The 15,445-nt window shown below is 40.6% G+C and overlaps 1 protein-coding gene across 1 annotated transcript in view; it reads right to left on the reverse strand.

Moving 5' to 3' along the window:
• rasgrf2b (Ras protein-specific guanine nucleotide-releasing factor 2b) overlaps positions 1 to 15,445 on the reverse strand; it is a 102,613-nt gene that overhangs the window by 26,359 nt on the left and 60,809 nt on the right. The window contains exons 14-17 of the mRNA XM_042334559.1: positions 14,642 to 14,890; positions 13,146 to 13,558; positions 2,094 to 2,225; positions 619 to 783 (exon numbers count right to left, since the gene is read on the reverse strand). Coding sequence (XP_042190493.1) covers positions 619 to 783; positions 2,094 to 2,225; positions 13,146 to 13,558; positions 14,642 to 14,890 — 959 coding nt within the window. The remainder of the gene's footprint in view (positions 1 to 618; positions 784 to 2,093; positions 2,226 to 13,145; positions 13,559 to 14,641; positions 14,891 to 15,445) is intronic.

The raw sequence follows: 15,445 nt of genomic DNA on the forward strand, positions 1-15,445 counted from the left end.
AAGGCCTTAGTCTCCTTGTTCATTTATTTAAAGTATGGTTCCACTTGTGCCAGGTGTTCTCAAGTGCCTCACCTAAGTGGTTATTGTTCTTGTGTGAGCCTTGTCAGTGAGTGTTGACAAGTTATGTTGCTGTTGAGCATAATCCTGCTTTACTTGACACCACAAATGTGTACCTTCTTACAGAGATCTCTGATTAGCAATCAGGATTGGGATTCCTGCCTGATGTTCCTCTCACTGATCTGGGATACTGAGGCCATCGAGGGAACATTAAAAGGTTTTAAAAAACAAAGAAATCATGATCACTATTTCACTGTGGAGAAGCACAGGATAACGACGACGACAACAACTTGCACTCATATAGCGCCCTCCACACAAGATAGCGTCTCAGAGCGCTTAACAGAGGCAGAGCCTGACTGAAGGTCAGTTCTGTAACACGCTGAACCACTTCAAGGTAGCCCAGGGTATGTATCCAGGCTACCCATCCAACTTCCCAAAGGAATGCACTGATAAGAAAAGATGTATTCTGTGTTAAGGAATGGGGCATCAGTAAGGCACTGATTACTTCCATCCCATTAATTGACTAAGATAAATAAAATGAATAGGAGAGGGTGGATTTACCTCCCATAGAAACTCGTCTAAACTTTTCCTGCACTCCTGTGTTTTCGGCTGACGGACTTCCATGTCCTGCTGCCGCTGTGGCAATGGCGAATGCTGAAGTAGGAGACACAGAGCAGCGTGCATTGTCCATCTCTCTGCAGCCGGCTCCCATCACACCAGACTGAACTGCATCATTCAAATCACACAAAGGACATGCTTAATTCTACCACTCTGCAGATCTATTTTAAGCAAAAGCTACGATACTAAATAGCAAACTATCCTACGTCTTTGTCTTTTGACCTAACGAGTTAGCTAAACCACTGTGGGAATTGCAATTCATTTAGCATTTATAAAAGGTGTTAAGAAATTTCTTATACTGTATACTTTGTGAGGAAGTGCATGAGATATCTTCAGGTTATGACTGTAAAAACCTTCAGCATGACACTGATAACGTATTATCACACACTGATAATCTGTTCATTTATAAAGAAGCAACTGCATTTTTATTCAGGCATCCATCAGGAATTACGAAAAGAATTTATGGAGGAATTTTACATATCACCATGTGCGTGATATGCAGATTGCAGCATCTGACAACTTGTGAAACATTAGTAATACTGTCCACCAGCAAAGTGAGATTATATAGATTTCTCCCCACTTTTGTATTGAAAGGGTTTTCCATTTTAAGGGCCCCATGTTCATAACCCTGCAGAGATAATCAGGAAAATGCTCCTAACAGTGAATACCACTCTTTCCATGAGGTGGTGCACAAGAATCCATTTGACTAAATCACTTGAGTTCCTTACTTCCCTACCAGCAGGCAAGCTCCTGGTTTTTTTTGTTGGTGGCTCCCTATCTGTACAGGGACCATGTTTGAGTTGTAAGAGTGAATCCATGTCCTATTGCTCAGTATTGCCATGATCATTTATTGTACTGACACACCAGCCCATCTACAGACCGAGATTCATGTGTATTGAAATAGAGTACATATTCCATTCCAATACATCAGGAATTTGCATTTGTAGGTAGGATGCATGGAATTCTCATTTTGATTTGGATTCTCTTAAGCATGATGATGGATTTCCGCATGTGTTGGAAGGCATTGGAAGGTTGGAAAGCTTTGGATGTAAAGTGAACTAACAGTTCAAATATACGCAACTTAAAGCAGCCCCAGGCTACAACATAGGCCAAAAGATTGTTCATCCCAATTGCTCAGTAAATGCAACTGTTAAGTTTATGTGTCACATTAGCTACCAGCATTTCTAATCCACTTTAAACACAAAAGCTCAGTTAATTTGTACAAGTTAAAATATGAGGGCTTAAGGTGTAATAGAGGTATGTTACATGTTGGAAACTTTGCTTGTAATACACGAGGAGTGATGTGTCGTAACCTTGCATAACCTAATGTAGACTTAATGCTGCAATGCAAATGTCATAAATCGCTGCAGACATTTCTTTTCCTCCTTATATTCTTTTTTCCTTTGGAATACACGTACCCTCACCTCCTGACTGCCGGAATCTGAGATGCCGTGGGGTAGAAGGAGATCTACATGGAGACATTTCTGCTGCCTCGACAGTCTGAGCCCCTTCTGGAATTGTCTTGTCCAAAGACAGAGACTCTAGACCTGCTGCTACCAAAAAGTAACATTTAGTAAATATATCACATTGAAGCTGAAAATGGCATTTTTCGCTCGTAACAAACCAAAATCTTCCATGGAAAGTCTGTTCTGTTACGTGAGTTTTCTTTTCATTTGCTAAATGACGTATTCTTGGTCAAAAACAATAGTGCAAAATATCATTCTGTCATAAACCTAAATTTTAATATCGCAGACCGATTCTGAAAAAAGAAAATGTGATCTATTTCATGAAGCAACAGGTCTTGAAACATCTTCAATCCGGTTGTTTGTATGGTATTGTTGTATCGATGCTGTATCTGTTTAAGTGTACTACAATAAAGTAAGATTCGTACACCTCAATGGACAACAATGTTGGTCACATTCTGATAAGACAGTCATTCAAAATCTTTAACCTATCTTTCTCTTTCAAATGTTGAATGATCTGCTCTGCATTTCCACCGTTTTCAGGGTTTATTTCAGGTTTTCTGTCTTCAGAGGAGTTTTGCCGACTGTGTAACCATTCTGGGACACTCCAACAAGTTTGTTAGCCTTTCAACATATTCCAGATACATTGTCAGGTATTACGTGGTAATATTGGTAACTTTCAAAATTCTCCAATAGTTTTATCAGTCAGCAGTAAATTCTTGGACATCCTTCAATGGACTTTGCACTGTTTGTACCACACAATTATAAATACCAGAAAGAAATGTCTGACATACCCCTATATAAAAACAATCAGATGGAAACTTTTCCAAGAGAAAACATGCCTTACCCTGAAACCTCAAATGCTTAAAGGGGTACTTTCTACTCTATTATACTATATTAAAAAGTGTTTGACAAAAGTACTCTTGTGTACAACTACTACAAATTTGCTGACTACAAATACTAAGATGTCAGTTGTACTGATATGCATAATCACATTACTTGCCATTGAAAATTGGTCCATTATGTATCACCATGTGTAAATGCAGGTATACAGATGGAATTACAGGAATCCCACTCCTCCTTTTCCCCTGCTTGGTATCCAACCCCCATCTTTGTGAAGCTCTCCAAGATACTGTCCTATGGGAAGAGCACTATATAAATGCACATTGTTGTTGTTACGTGATTAACAACCAGAGAATGGATAGAGTTGTTTAGTTATATAATAGATTATTTTCATTGAATGTTAATTACAAAAGGGTACCCATATTTCCCTCTGTACATTTACACAAGGTCTTCGCATTGTACATAATATACCTTTTTTCACATGACTTACACCAGGGTGGCTGCTGAGGGCCAGATGTCCTATTTGAGAAATGTCCACAGGACACATAAGCAATATTTTTCTGCTTCCCTTCCAGAGGAGTCTCCCATAAAAAAAAACTCTTTTCAAAACACAGTGATGGTTGCTTTCAATATGCTCCTAGATTTCTCTGATGGCTTTCATTGATTTGTTTAAATATTGCTGTAATACAGTGAGTGTTGCTAACATCACTGGAGGGAGACGTAACTTGAGGACTTAGCGAAGTGCGAGAGCTGACTTACTTCGTATAGCTCAAATGAAGCTTCTGTTAAAGGCAGTCTCTCTGCAGTTCTTAATTCAGATCCTTCACTTTGAGTCTCTCTCCCACAGTCTCATCAGCTCTTATTATGTATACATTCACAGGAAGAGAAAGATAAGACTCATTTGGGCTTCACTAATAGTTCAGTGGATATATACACTCTGCTTAGTGGGCTACTGAGCTACACACACCAGTCTAGTATCATCCTTGGTCTGTGCTGAGTTAGTTGATCTCACCTACAATGGTGCTGAAGGCCCTGCAGTTAGCAGTTAGCCTCCTTGGGTAGGGAGGAGATAAACAGTTAGGATTACAGTTTGGTATAGATGTATACATTTAAATCCTTTTTGTTATAGTACAAGGAATGAGGGCACCCTCACTGCCCTCTGACATCCTTAACCTTCTTGTCCTATTTCTCAGACTCACTGAAGCTGCGCACAACCTAGGTGTTAGGTTCAATCCACAGCTGTCCTCTCTATCTCACATCTGGTCCCTGATCAGGACCCATTTACTCCACCTCTGTTATATTGCCTGCCTCCTACTGCACCTCACACCTGAGACAGCTAAAACGCTTATCCATGCTTCCTCGATTTTTCCAAAGCACCAGTACCACCATTCATCAAATCAATTCAAATCTCTGCTACCCATATCCTCACCCACACCAAACTCTGTAATCCCATTACCCTAGTCCTTGCCAGGCTTCAATTCTTCCCTATTGTAGAACAGATTGATTTCAACATCTTCACACTCATGTACAAACAGTAGAGCAGGAAGGGGTAACAGACTAATGGAAGCAAAGAAAAGGAGAGCAAGAGGACATAATGGGCAGAGTTACCTGAAAGAGGATGTGCACTACTCAGAGTTGGCGTTTTTGTGAGTTGGGAGTTTTACAATATAACAGGTTCATTTTGTTCATATTTGTCTCAGTGTATTTTCCCTTATGTCTTCATGCCCTGGCAATCCCTACTTCTTCAGCCTACTTACCCCCCATTCCTCTACCCATCCCCTTCTCTCAGTTGGCTTTGGTCTCCTGTACGTCCCTCATCCCCTCCTCTGCACCATCAGTGGACATGCTTTTAGCCACTATGCTCTAAATTCTACAACTTGCTGCCTCCTTGCCAATCTTTAGATCGCACCTGAAGACCTTCCTCTTCAACTGTGCCTACGGATACCTCCCCGCTCTCTCTGGCTTGACATCAAGCTCCACTACGGTTAATTGCTCTGAGATGCTAAGCTCCATGAGACCGCTATATAAATGCAAGTTTTTGAAATTGTTATGAAATCAGTAACCAACACTCCCAAATAACAGCTGGTTATTTGCGTATTTCTTTGTACTTATGAGTTCCTATACTTTCCTGTGTTTAGACATGAGAGAAAATACACTTGAGACAAACATGAACAAAATGAACCCGTTAGATTGTAAAACGCACAAATTACTTCTTTAAGTTTCCCACTCCAACTCTGAGTAGTGCACATCCTCTTCCAGGTAACTCTGCCCTTCCTGCTTTACTGTTTGTATTTCACCAACTTTTAACTAGCTTTTTGGTCTTATCTGTATTATTTATCTTTAAAAAATTCCACCTTAGCAAGTTTGTTTTTAACAGCGGGTGGGGTAACCGCACAGTCTGTAAATGGGCAGAGGACAAATCGTAGAAAGTGCTAAGGAATTCTCACATAGATTTGCAAACTCTGAAACCCATCAGTTTTGTTCCTTAATCCTAATGCCTTCCAACACCATCATGTGCCTGACCTTCACTGGTGAAATAGTAAAGAAATCAGCACACCAATGAATCAAGTGTCCAGAGATGTATTGATCACATCAATGTACAGATTACATCCTTCCACAGAATCAGAGATGGGCGGATTTTCTCAGGTCTTACCACACACCACCACCACCACCAACAAAATTACATTTGTAGAACGCCTTTCACGTCAGGAGGACGTCCCAAAGCCCTGAACAGTCAGATGTTGGGGCCCGAGCATAGAGGAAGGGGTGGTGTAGGGGTGAGGGAAGGCAGAGAGGTGGGAGGGAGACCAAAGGCACGGCCGAAGAGAAGGGTCTTGAGACCTGCCTTGAAGGATGCAAGGGAGGAATCGAGGCGAAGGGACTGTGGGATGGAGTTCCAGAGTGTGGGGGCAGAGAGGCTGAAAGCTTGGTCACCGATGGTAAACACCAGAGGCAAGTTAACCTCCCAGGAGAGCCTGAAAATGCTAAATTGTGTAAAGGTCCAACAGGAGTAAATGCAAAGTATTATCTATATCTCAAGGTCTAACATACAATGATTGCTAAAAATAGAACTCTTTTTAAATCTTTGCAATGGGAAATTTCATTAATAAGGCTTAGCAAAAAAAANGGTGATAGTGATTTTTAGTATTCAGTGTATAATGGATCCAATAGAAACAGTTAGTCCAGACAGGCATGTAGCCTGAATCTGAAGATTGCTTTTAGTGTGCGCGAGTAGGAAAGAGTTTATGATTCAGTGTGAGACTTTGCATATTTGGCATTAAAATAAAGTCGTCACTGGGTGCATGAATACCTAAATCACTAACTCAAGACTCCGTTTTAAATAAATATCTGGTTAAATTTTACAACAGCATTTGTAGGGGTTTATGGTAGGCTGTAATTCAGCGATATGTGGTTGTGTATAATTGAATAAGCATTAGTGCTCGACAAGAGACGTATGCACTAAATATATAATTATAAGCTGCATTAAAAACTGTGTTAAAGTAAAATACAATAGGAAATTACATTTGTATAGCATCTTTCATGTTGAGAGGACATGAAAGGCATAAACGTGAAAGCAGCAAATCCAAAATCCATCAGTCATGCCTATCTGGAAAGGTATTGTGAGTGAGGTGCTAGAAAGCACCAGAAGTGGAACAGTGCCAAGAGGTTAGGAAGAGGTCAGCCCACAATGTGAATGTCAGTCATCATTCAATCAAGAAACCAGATAACAGGAGAGGGAAACCAGTGATCAGAAGATGGGGAGGAAACAGAATGCCACCATTGAGTAAAACAGAGACAGAGGAAAAATCTTGGCAAGAACGGAAATAACTCATAACAAGGTGGTAAATGAGGACACAGATAGCAATGAGTGACAATCCCATGGAAGGGGAGCAGATTGGAGTCAATTAATAAACACAAGGAGTCAAGCTGAGGGAGCCAGTGTTAGGGGAACGGCATGGAGACACGAACACACTTAATGGTAGGTGAGGAAAAGACAGGTTAAGTTTTCTTTGGGCAGCAGATTCAACCAATTTTCAACCATGCAATGGATGAATACATACCCAGTTTGTTGTTGGCCAGTGGATGTCTGACAAGCTCTGTACTTCTTTCTGTGCTTAATAGTCTCCGGGTTTAGCTTGTGACAATACACAGAAGCATTGATTCTTATTGCCAGTTCCTCACAAACTTTTCCCCCAGGAGGTTCACACCTCACTATCTAAGCTCAGAAACGTATGAATGCAAGTTGGTAGCAGTGCATTCTGGACTCCAAAGTGTACACTGTGGATACGACTGGAAGTTAACCAGCTAAATCCATTACAAGTATGGGGCACTGGTTAGTTTCCTCCTGCTTGTCTGACTAGAACCACCCTTAAAGAGCCATTAAAGAATTTTCAGGCTGATTGTGAACCTCAAACCCAGTGATATTTCTACTACTCTAAGGTCCACTTGTGACCTAAGCAAGATCAATGCCTTGGAGTACTGCAGATTCCTCTGTTAGTTATTGGATCATCAAGTTCCCCACAAAGCTGAATCAGCTCTACTCTCTCTTCTCCAGCCCTGTTACTTCAGAGTCAGCTTGACCCCAAGGTAGACCCAACTTACCTTCATCCTCCTCCATTCTTTGCCCCCCCCCCACCACCCTTGTTGGATAGCACAAGATGGTGAACAGAAAGCTGTATGTAGTCATGAGCAGCAGCAAATGAGAGGACATGAAGGGAGCAGGAAGCAGCTGAACCCTGCATGTTACCTAAATGTAGATAGGTAGGAGGAGGGACCAGAGGAATCCAGCTGGAGGCAGCCAGCAACCAAAGTGCAGGGGACCGAAAGGTGAGGAGGATCTCCGAGGCAATCCAATGCTGGAAGGAGTGAGTAAAAGCAGTAGGGGGATAGTAGCTGAGGTAACCTACAGACAAGGTAATGAGAAAACGAAAGATTGGATAACAGGGAACTTAGACATTTACATACTGAAAGATTTAGCATTGCAAAGAATTGCGAATCAGTTATGTATCATCAAACATGTATGGGTCAAGCACAATCTCTAGTTCGATTTGTTTTTAGGTAAATTAGAAAATGAATTGTACCGCACAAAGTCTCAAGGTATGTTGGAGTTCCCACGCCAGGGATATGCTATCAGAAAAACAGTGATGCAGCTCGAAGCTAGGAAACACAATATTGCAGCCCTGAGATTGCTTAACATGCAATTCAAAAGTATATTTTGGGGTAATTATTGGAAGTTATTTTAAATTAATAAAATACAGCACCAATTTCTCTTGACTTTCCAACTGTAAAATCCATTGTAAAACTGTAGCAAAAAAAATCTACTTTTAGCACTCAAAGTAAAATATACCCCATTTGTCTCTTTTTACTTTTACAATTATCCTGAGGACCCAATAGTCTTTTTTTGTTTGTATCAAAAGTGACAATTGTCCTATCTGCTTTTTCCAATCTTGTCCCAGTGCCCTGCACCAACCCCCAGTTAAGAGGTGAGCTGCTTCTCAACCTCTCCCATTCTCTAAGCAGTTGACAGAAAGTCTACAAGAGTAACCCCAAAAGGGACTTACACTCAGCTCACGGCTGGTACCAAGAACAGTGTGAGAGGCGTCATGGGAGGGTAGCATGTCCTACCAATCTACACCGACAGTTATCAACTTCTAAAATTGTAACATACCTTCTGCAACACACCAATGCTGAGTACTGGTTGAGTAGTGGATAACAGAAGGGTCACAGCACTGAAAGAGTACTGCTCCCACACAGTAAACAGATTACTAGTAATTCAGGTTCACTGACGCTTCTACTGAACAGCTTCAACTCAGAATAAATCAGCACCATTGGTATATTTTACTGCACCATTGTAGTAAAGACCTATTGAAATGGCCTTGCTTTACTTCATTCTGATGTTAATTTATAATAACCTTTCACTACAGTAAATTGACTGTTGAGTGTGTGGAGCTTATGTGACTCCCTCTTTACAGCAAAACCTGAAAAAAATTAAAATTGTGATGTTGGGGTAAATTAACATGTGATTGAAAAATGCTATCAATACCTTTAAATAGTAAATTGTGTTTTATGCAACAAATTCACTAAACTGTTGTGATGACCCAGATCCATTCTGAGCAGCTTCAATAAAAACCCTTATCTGGCATCTACCCAGCACCACTGATTATAGTGAGATGATCCTAAATAGTGTTTATTAATATCTGGGGAGTGCCCACTATGTTCTGATAATACTGCACATGCAAGCTTCAACTAATAAATGGAAAAGCAGACAGAAAGAGGCAAAAATAGTACTTACAAGGAGAATAGATACCTCTCAGTGAATTGCAAAGACAGTAACCATATTTTGAAGGCTTTAGTGGTGCGATAAGCAATGAAAACAATGCAACAATGCATTGCTGTCTAAAGCCTATGACTATATTACTGGCTGGTTTATAATACATATCTACCAGTGAATTTTCTTTATAGTACTTTTGCTTACTTCAGATTAACAGGTAAGGGTTCCAAATATTATTTAAAGATAAAAATCCCAAAGGCATATCAATTTGTATTATGTGTGGAATGAGGCAGCATTAGATTTTGTGAGCTAAGGCATTAACATATTGGATTCTGATGCAAGACAATACTATCAAATTGTACAAATAACAAGAAAATTCACTCCCTTGGATAGATTATATCTACACAATATACATAATATCCACCAAGAGTCCAAAATAATTTCATAAACTAGAAAAGCAAAGTTTGACTGCTCTACAGATGCAACCTAATTCCTAATCTCCAGCCTTAACTCTTTCTTAGGTGTAATTTACTACTTTGAATGACTTATCTAAAACTCTTAGATACATCTTACCATGATGGTTGAGTAGCTGTTGTCTGAGGAGAACGCTGTTAACAAATGTTTTCTGTCGGATGCCTGAATACGCCACATGCAAAGGGTTGTTACAATTTTTTAAGAAACAAAAAAGTGAACCTTTTTTAATGTTAGGCTTTTTTTTTGGTGACCAAAACACCAAAATGTTCCTTTTTAATGAAGTTTATAAAGGAAAGGATACAGTTATATAAATAATAAAGAAAAGGCCTTACAACCTCTTTCTGATGTAAGCATTGAGAGGTTTATACCTTTGTATAAACTAGCTAGTTAATAATTTACTCAGCTATTCACAAAGGATGAATACTGTTAAATGAATTTAGTTTTGAACCCAGAACAATGAGTAAAATTCCAATGCATTTTCATCTACAAATAAACAAATAAACAGTCACCACACTTTACAGAAATTCTGTAAAATATTTTGAGACATATTTACTTTATAGGTAAAACACAGAGTAGTTAGGAGATGGAATGCCCTGCCAGGAGCAGTGGTTGAGGCAGAATCCATATTAGGATCTTGAATTCTATCCTCTGAGGGATGGGGAGCCAGTGGAGCCGGGCGAGGGTGATGGGGTCACGGAACCTGGTGTGGAAGTGGACACGAGTTGCAGAGTTCTGGATGATCTGCAACTTGTGGAGGGATGAGTTGGGGAGGCCAACAAGGAGGGAGTTTCCATAGTCGAGCCTTCAGGTGACGAATGCATGTATGAGGGGTGAGACAGTGAAGTCGGGCAATGTAGCGGAGGTGGGTGAAGGCAGTGCGGGTCATGACACTATATGGGGGAGAAAGGACAGTTGAGGGTCGAACAAGATGCCCAGGTTCCCAACTGGCTTGGTGAGGTGGAGTGTGCAACCATGATCGCTGATGCTGCCAGTGCCTGAGGTGCTTCAGTCTTGTTGTCATTCAGTTGTAGAAAGTTGCCTCTCATCCAGGAATTGATGTCAGACAGATAATTTCTCAGGATGTCAGTTGTCCTGGAATTGAGGGTGGAGGCAGAGAGATAAAGTAGGGTAGACCTTGAGTTTTATAACCAAGTAATTCTGGGGGAAAAACAAAAAAAACCCCGAACACCAATCATGGGTTGGAATAATGCTGGGTTTGCTTACATCACAACGAGGTGTAATTCCCTTTTGATTCACAACAAACTAGGGAGCAGCAGCCTTGTTTGTGTAATAGTGTGGCCTTGAGATACTACATCTTTTACAGATTCTGATAAATATAAGATTTTGAGACCTGGTATATAATCCTAGATACCTGGAAGGCAGCTCAAATCCTCACATAACTGCAGGGTGCAGATGATGTTACAGAAACTACTTGAGTTTTGCCATATGGTTTTGCCATATGCCACATCCTCTATTGTATTACAGCCATCAACCTCCACCCCCTTTACATCCAGCAGGAGCTCAAGAAACCACTGTGTAAATTTTCTTTTTTCTCTCTACAAAACTCTCAATTTGTATTCCTTCTGTTTGTTTCAAGATCCAAACCTGCCTAATTTACAAGGGGAGATTTAACCAGTGCAACTTCTTGAGTTTAGATAGTTGATGGGTGATCTGATTGAGGTTTTTAAAATAATAAAGGAATTTGATAGGGTATACAGATAAACTATTTCTTCTGGTGGGGGAATTCAAAACAAGGGGGCATAATCTTAACATTGGAGCTAGGCCATTTAGGAATGAAATTAGGAGGCATTGTTCTACCCAAAGGGTAGTATAAATCTGGAACTCTCTTCCCCCAAAAGGCTGTGGATGCTGGATCCATTCACATCTTCAATACTGAGGTGGAGAGATATTTGTTAGGTCAGGGTATTAAGGGATACGGGGCAAGGGCATGTAATTGGACTTGAGGTACAGATCAGCCATGGTCTTATAGAATGTAATAGAATAGGCTCAAGGGGCTGAATGGCCTACTCCTATTTCTATGTTTCTAGAAACAATGCAAGCCCCATGCTGGGACTTCATTCAGAAACCTAATGAATTTAACTTGTCCTGTTCCAATAACATAGTTTCTATGATGCTCTCATCGTGGATTTTTTTCAAAGGCAGAATACATTTTGCCAAATAATGATGCAACATCAATTGGCTTTCATGTTATTGGATTACTTAGCAAGACAGATGTACCCTCTTGTGGCAAATGCCTTCAAAATGTAAATGAATTCAGTTGCCTCTTGCTTTGAATTAAATTGAAGAAAATGTTCAGTGAAAATGGATCAAAATTCTGAACTTTGGAAAACACTGAGAGCAATCTCCTCACAGCTGGGCTATGAACAGCTTACATGGGCAATCCCCTAAAGGTGTGTCCCTATAAAGGGCATTGCTTGTTGATCTTTAGATTTAATATAAATCGCACAGAAAAATTACTGGCGTCCATCTAACTGTGAGCTATCTCATCTTTATTTCATCTTTAATGAAAAACAGACACCACCAATAATAAATACGTAAAAAAAGGCAAACAAATGGACACTATAAGGTTATCCAAAATATAGGCTCACCACTACTAATCAATATATTTTTGATAATCAATCACTCCCTTTTTTTATAAAAAGTGTGGCTCTTTGACATTTGGAATTTCCTGCTACATTCCTATTTCTTGGTCATGTTTGTTCCCATAGACCTGCATCTAGGCTCTCCCAGTTTGTGGCAAGCATGTGTGACAACAGATGCTCAGGTGATGGCAGTCATTGAACAACCTACCTTGATAACCTCTGGTCTGCTGGTCAAATTGGCCCCAACGCACGCTGGCTGGCTAGGCAATGTGGTGCGGTGCGATGCTTGCTCATGGATTGATCTGTGACCCAGGTCTGCCTAAAGTCATTGAATTCAATCAGGGGAAATTTCTCAGTTCCTCAATGGAACCAGTTTGATGTCATCTCATTGAGAGCAAAACTCGACAGTCTCCCCTCAGTGAGGTGATTTACTTGCTGAACAGAAGTATATTTTCAGGTACATCTTCTGAAGGAGTTTGCTAAGGACTGGTTTTGTCCATATAGCTGTCAACAGACAAGACCATTCTAGCCTCATGTCTAAGTTGTGAACACAGATGGCTGACTTTAAGCAGTTCAATGGGGAAGCTGTAAAACTGAAAATCCATTTGTTGAACTACCAAAGACCAAGATTAAGGGCATTGATGAAGTCACAGCCCACCCGTCCTGTTGCCTGGAGCATGTGTAGCAACTGAATGACCCAATAGGCTATAATGCAAATCAAATACTGTATTCGGAAGGGAAACATATTCAAGCAAGGGACTATCACAGTGAGAAAAAAGTTAATAAATCTAAACCAAAGTAAAGTATTTTCTGTACCTCTCCTGAAGCTTCTTCGTAACTTGCTTATATCAACACGGGGATGCTCTGAATTTTCCTCTGTCGACAGGGGAATCTGATCTGGGGGTGAGGGGCCTTTGCTGAGATCGAGTGGTACTTTAGTCGCTACGGGAGGTGGAGAGGTATTTGGGGTGTAAGCAGAGGTAGGATTGCTCAAGGTGGAGGAGGAGGAGGAGGAGGTGGAGGAGGAGGTGGTGGAAAGGTCGAGAGCTCCTACTCTAGAATTCACAGGAGAACTGAGGGAGAGTTTTCGAGTTCGGATGGGAGATGAGGTCCGGGAGATTGAGAGCGGAGGAGGCGAAGAAAACTTGCGGCACAATCGAGGGGATTTTCCATCGTTCATGTGCTCTGACCTGCTGCTCTGACTAGTCGCGAAAAATAGTTCCAGTGACCTGGGAATGAAAACGTTTATTTTTCAGATTCAGAAAAATGACTCAAATTACAGTAGAACATTTTGAGATGTCCTCCAGATGTACAAGGAGCGATATAAATCGTATTGTGTTGAACACCGCAGCATGCTTGGAGGTTAATGCCAGGTGTGATATTTGGAAGTCTAGTGTCAAAGTGGGTCTGAACCAGCAGAACAAGGTAAGAACAGAGAACCAAAGAGAACCAAAGAGAGAGACACACATATGCACACGCAGCCAGCCCATTATCCACACTGCCGCTACATTATCTGCAATATGTTTAGTCCCAATTAGAGCAGATATTGAGCTTTTCTATTAAACAACAACAACAACAACAAGATTCCATTTATAAAGCGCCTTTCACGTCAGGAGGACGTCCCAAGGCGCTGCACAGTTGGGTCATGACCCGAGCAGGGGGGAAATGGTCAGGGTGAGGGGAGGGAAGGGAGGGAGCGAGGAGGGGGGAAATGGTCAGGGTGAGGGGAGGGAAGGGAGGAAGCAAGGAGGGGGGAAATGGTCAGGGTGAGGGGAGGGAAGGGAGGGAGCGAGGAGGGGGAAGAGAGTCGAGAGGGGAGCTGAAGGCTCGGTCAAAGAGAAGAGAAAATAGTACCCGTCCAAATCTTTCAGAACAAGGGGAAAACCACAGATGCTAGAAATCCACAGTAGGTCAGTTAACAACTGAAAGTCTTAGATTATTGTCTTAAAATGCAAGATCACAAGAGATGTTTCCATAAGAACACCCTTTGGCCCATTTGATCTCAACCTCCAAAACCACCCTATCATCTCCCCGTTACAGCACCATGTTGTTTCTTAAATGAGTCCAGGGTTCTGGCTTTTACCATTTTTTCTGGTAACTCATTCCAGTTGAAAATTATCAGCAATTAATTTGCTGTGAATTTTGGAAAATTATTATATTCAGTGTTAATTTGCAAGGTCTAAAATGCAGAAATTTCAAAAGTGATTCTTTGGATTTCAGAAGCACATCAGATCAAAGGTCAGGAAATCCCTCAATTATGAACTACTTAAGTAAGAACTTGTGTATTAAGACTTTGCTTTGTTGGATCTTACCTGAAGGGGATGGAGGTGAATGGCTTCTTGTAGATATCAGTCAGTTTCTCTAGGACCACCAGTCCAGAGGTGAATGTACGGTAGGTGTGAAGGAAGGTGTTCAGGAAGTCAATGCTGAGAAAGCGCAAATCGGTTAGTCTCTCCAGAAGTCGCTGGACACTGGCGTAGCGAATCTGTGGCACTTTACAGGAGTTCAGTGTCTTACTGAAGCAGATATCAATATCATCACTGTGAAGTCGGATATCAGATCTGAGGAAATAAGGAAAAATCCTGGCATTTTACACTTTTGTACAATATGAGGAATATATTCTACAGCATGTGATGTAACCTCAAAACCATATGTCAGAAAGATTTGGGTTGAAGATTAAGATTGACAGTTGTTTGTGTCGCATCATACAACAACAACAAGATTACATTTGTATAGCGCCTTTCATGTCGGGAGGACATCCCAATTAAACTAAACAGATTAATGGGTTGTTTTGTTAATACCTAACAGGTGATAGGAAGTTTGAATAACTGACTATAATGGCAGAACCTTCAGTTTCTGTGCCCTTTACTTTCATTATTTCTGAGTTTTTTTTGTTTAATTAGCTCTATTAATTTCCTTTAGATTTATCGATTGCTTTGACTCTATTTAAAGGGCATTACAATGGTTCACTGTAATTTTTATACCACACTTACTAATAAACACCTTAAACCTACCATAACTGATGCATAAAACACATTATTAATCTATAACAAGCTAATTAATATGCTTTAACTAACAAACCAGAACCATACTTGCTAACAAACAGCATATTGTAA

The sequence above is a fragment of the Callorhinchus milii genome, unplaced genomic scaffold, assembly GCF_018977255.1.
Source record: "Callorhinchus milii isolate IMCB2004 unplaced genomic scaffold, IMCB_Cmil_1.0 Scaffold1, whole genome shotgun sequence".
Lineage (NCBI taxonomy): Eukaryota > Metazoa > Chordata > Chondrichthyes > Chimaeriformes > Callorhinchidae > Callorhinchus > Callorhinchus milii.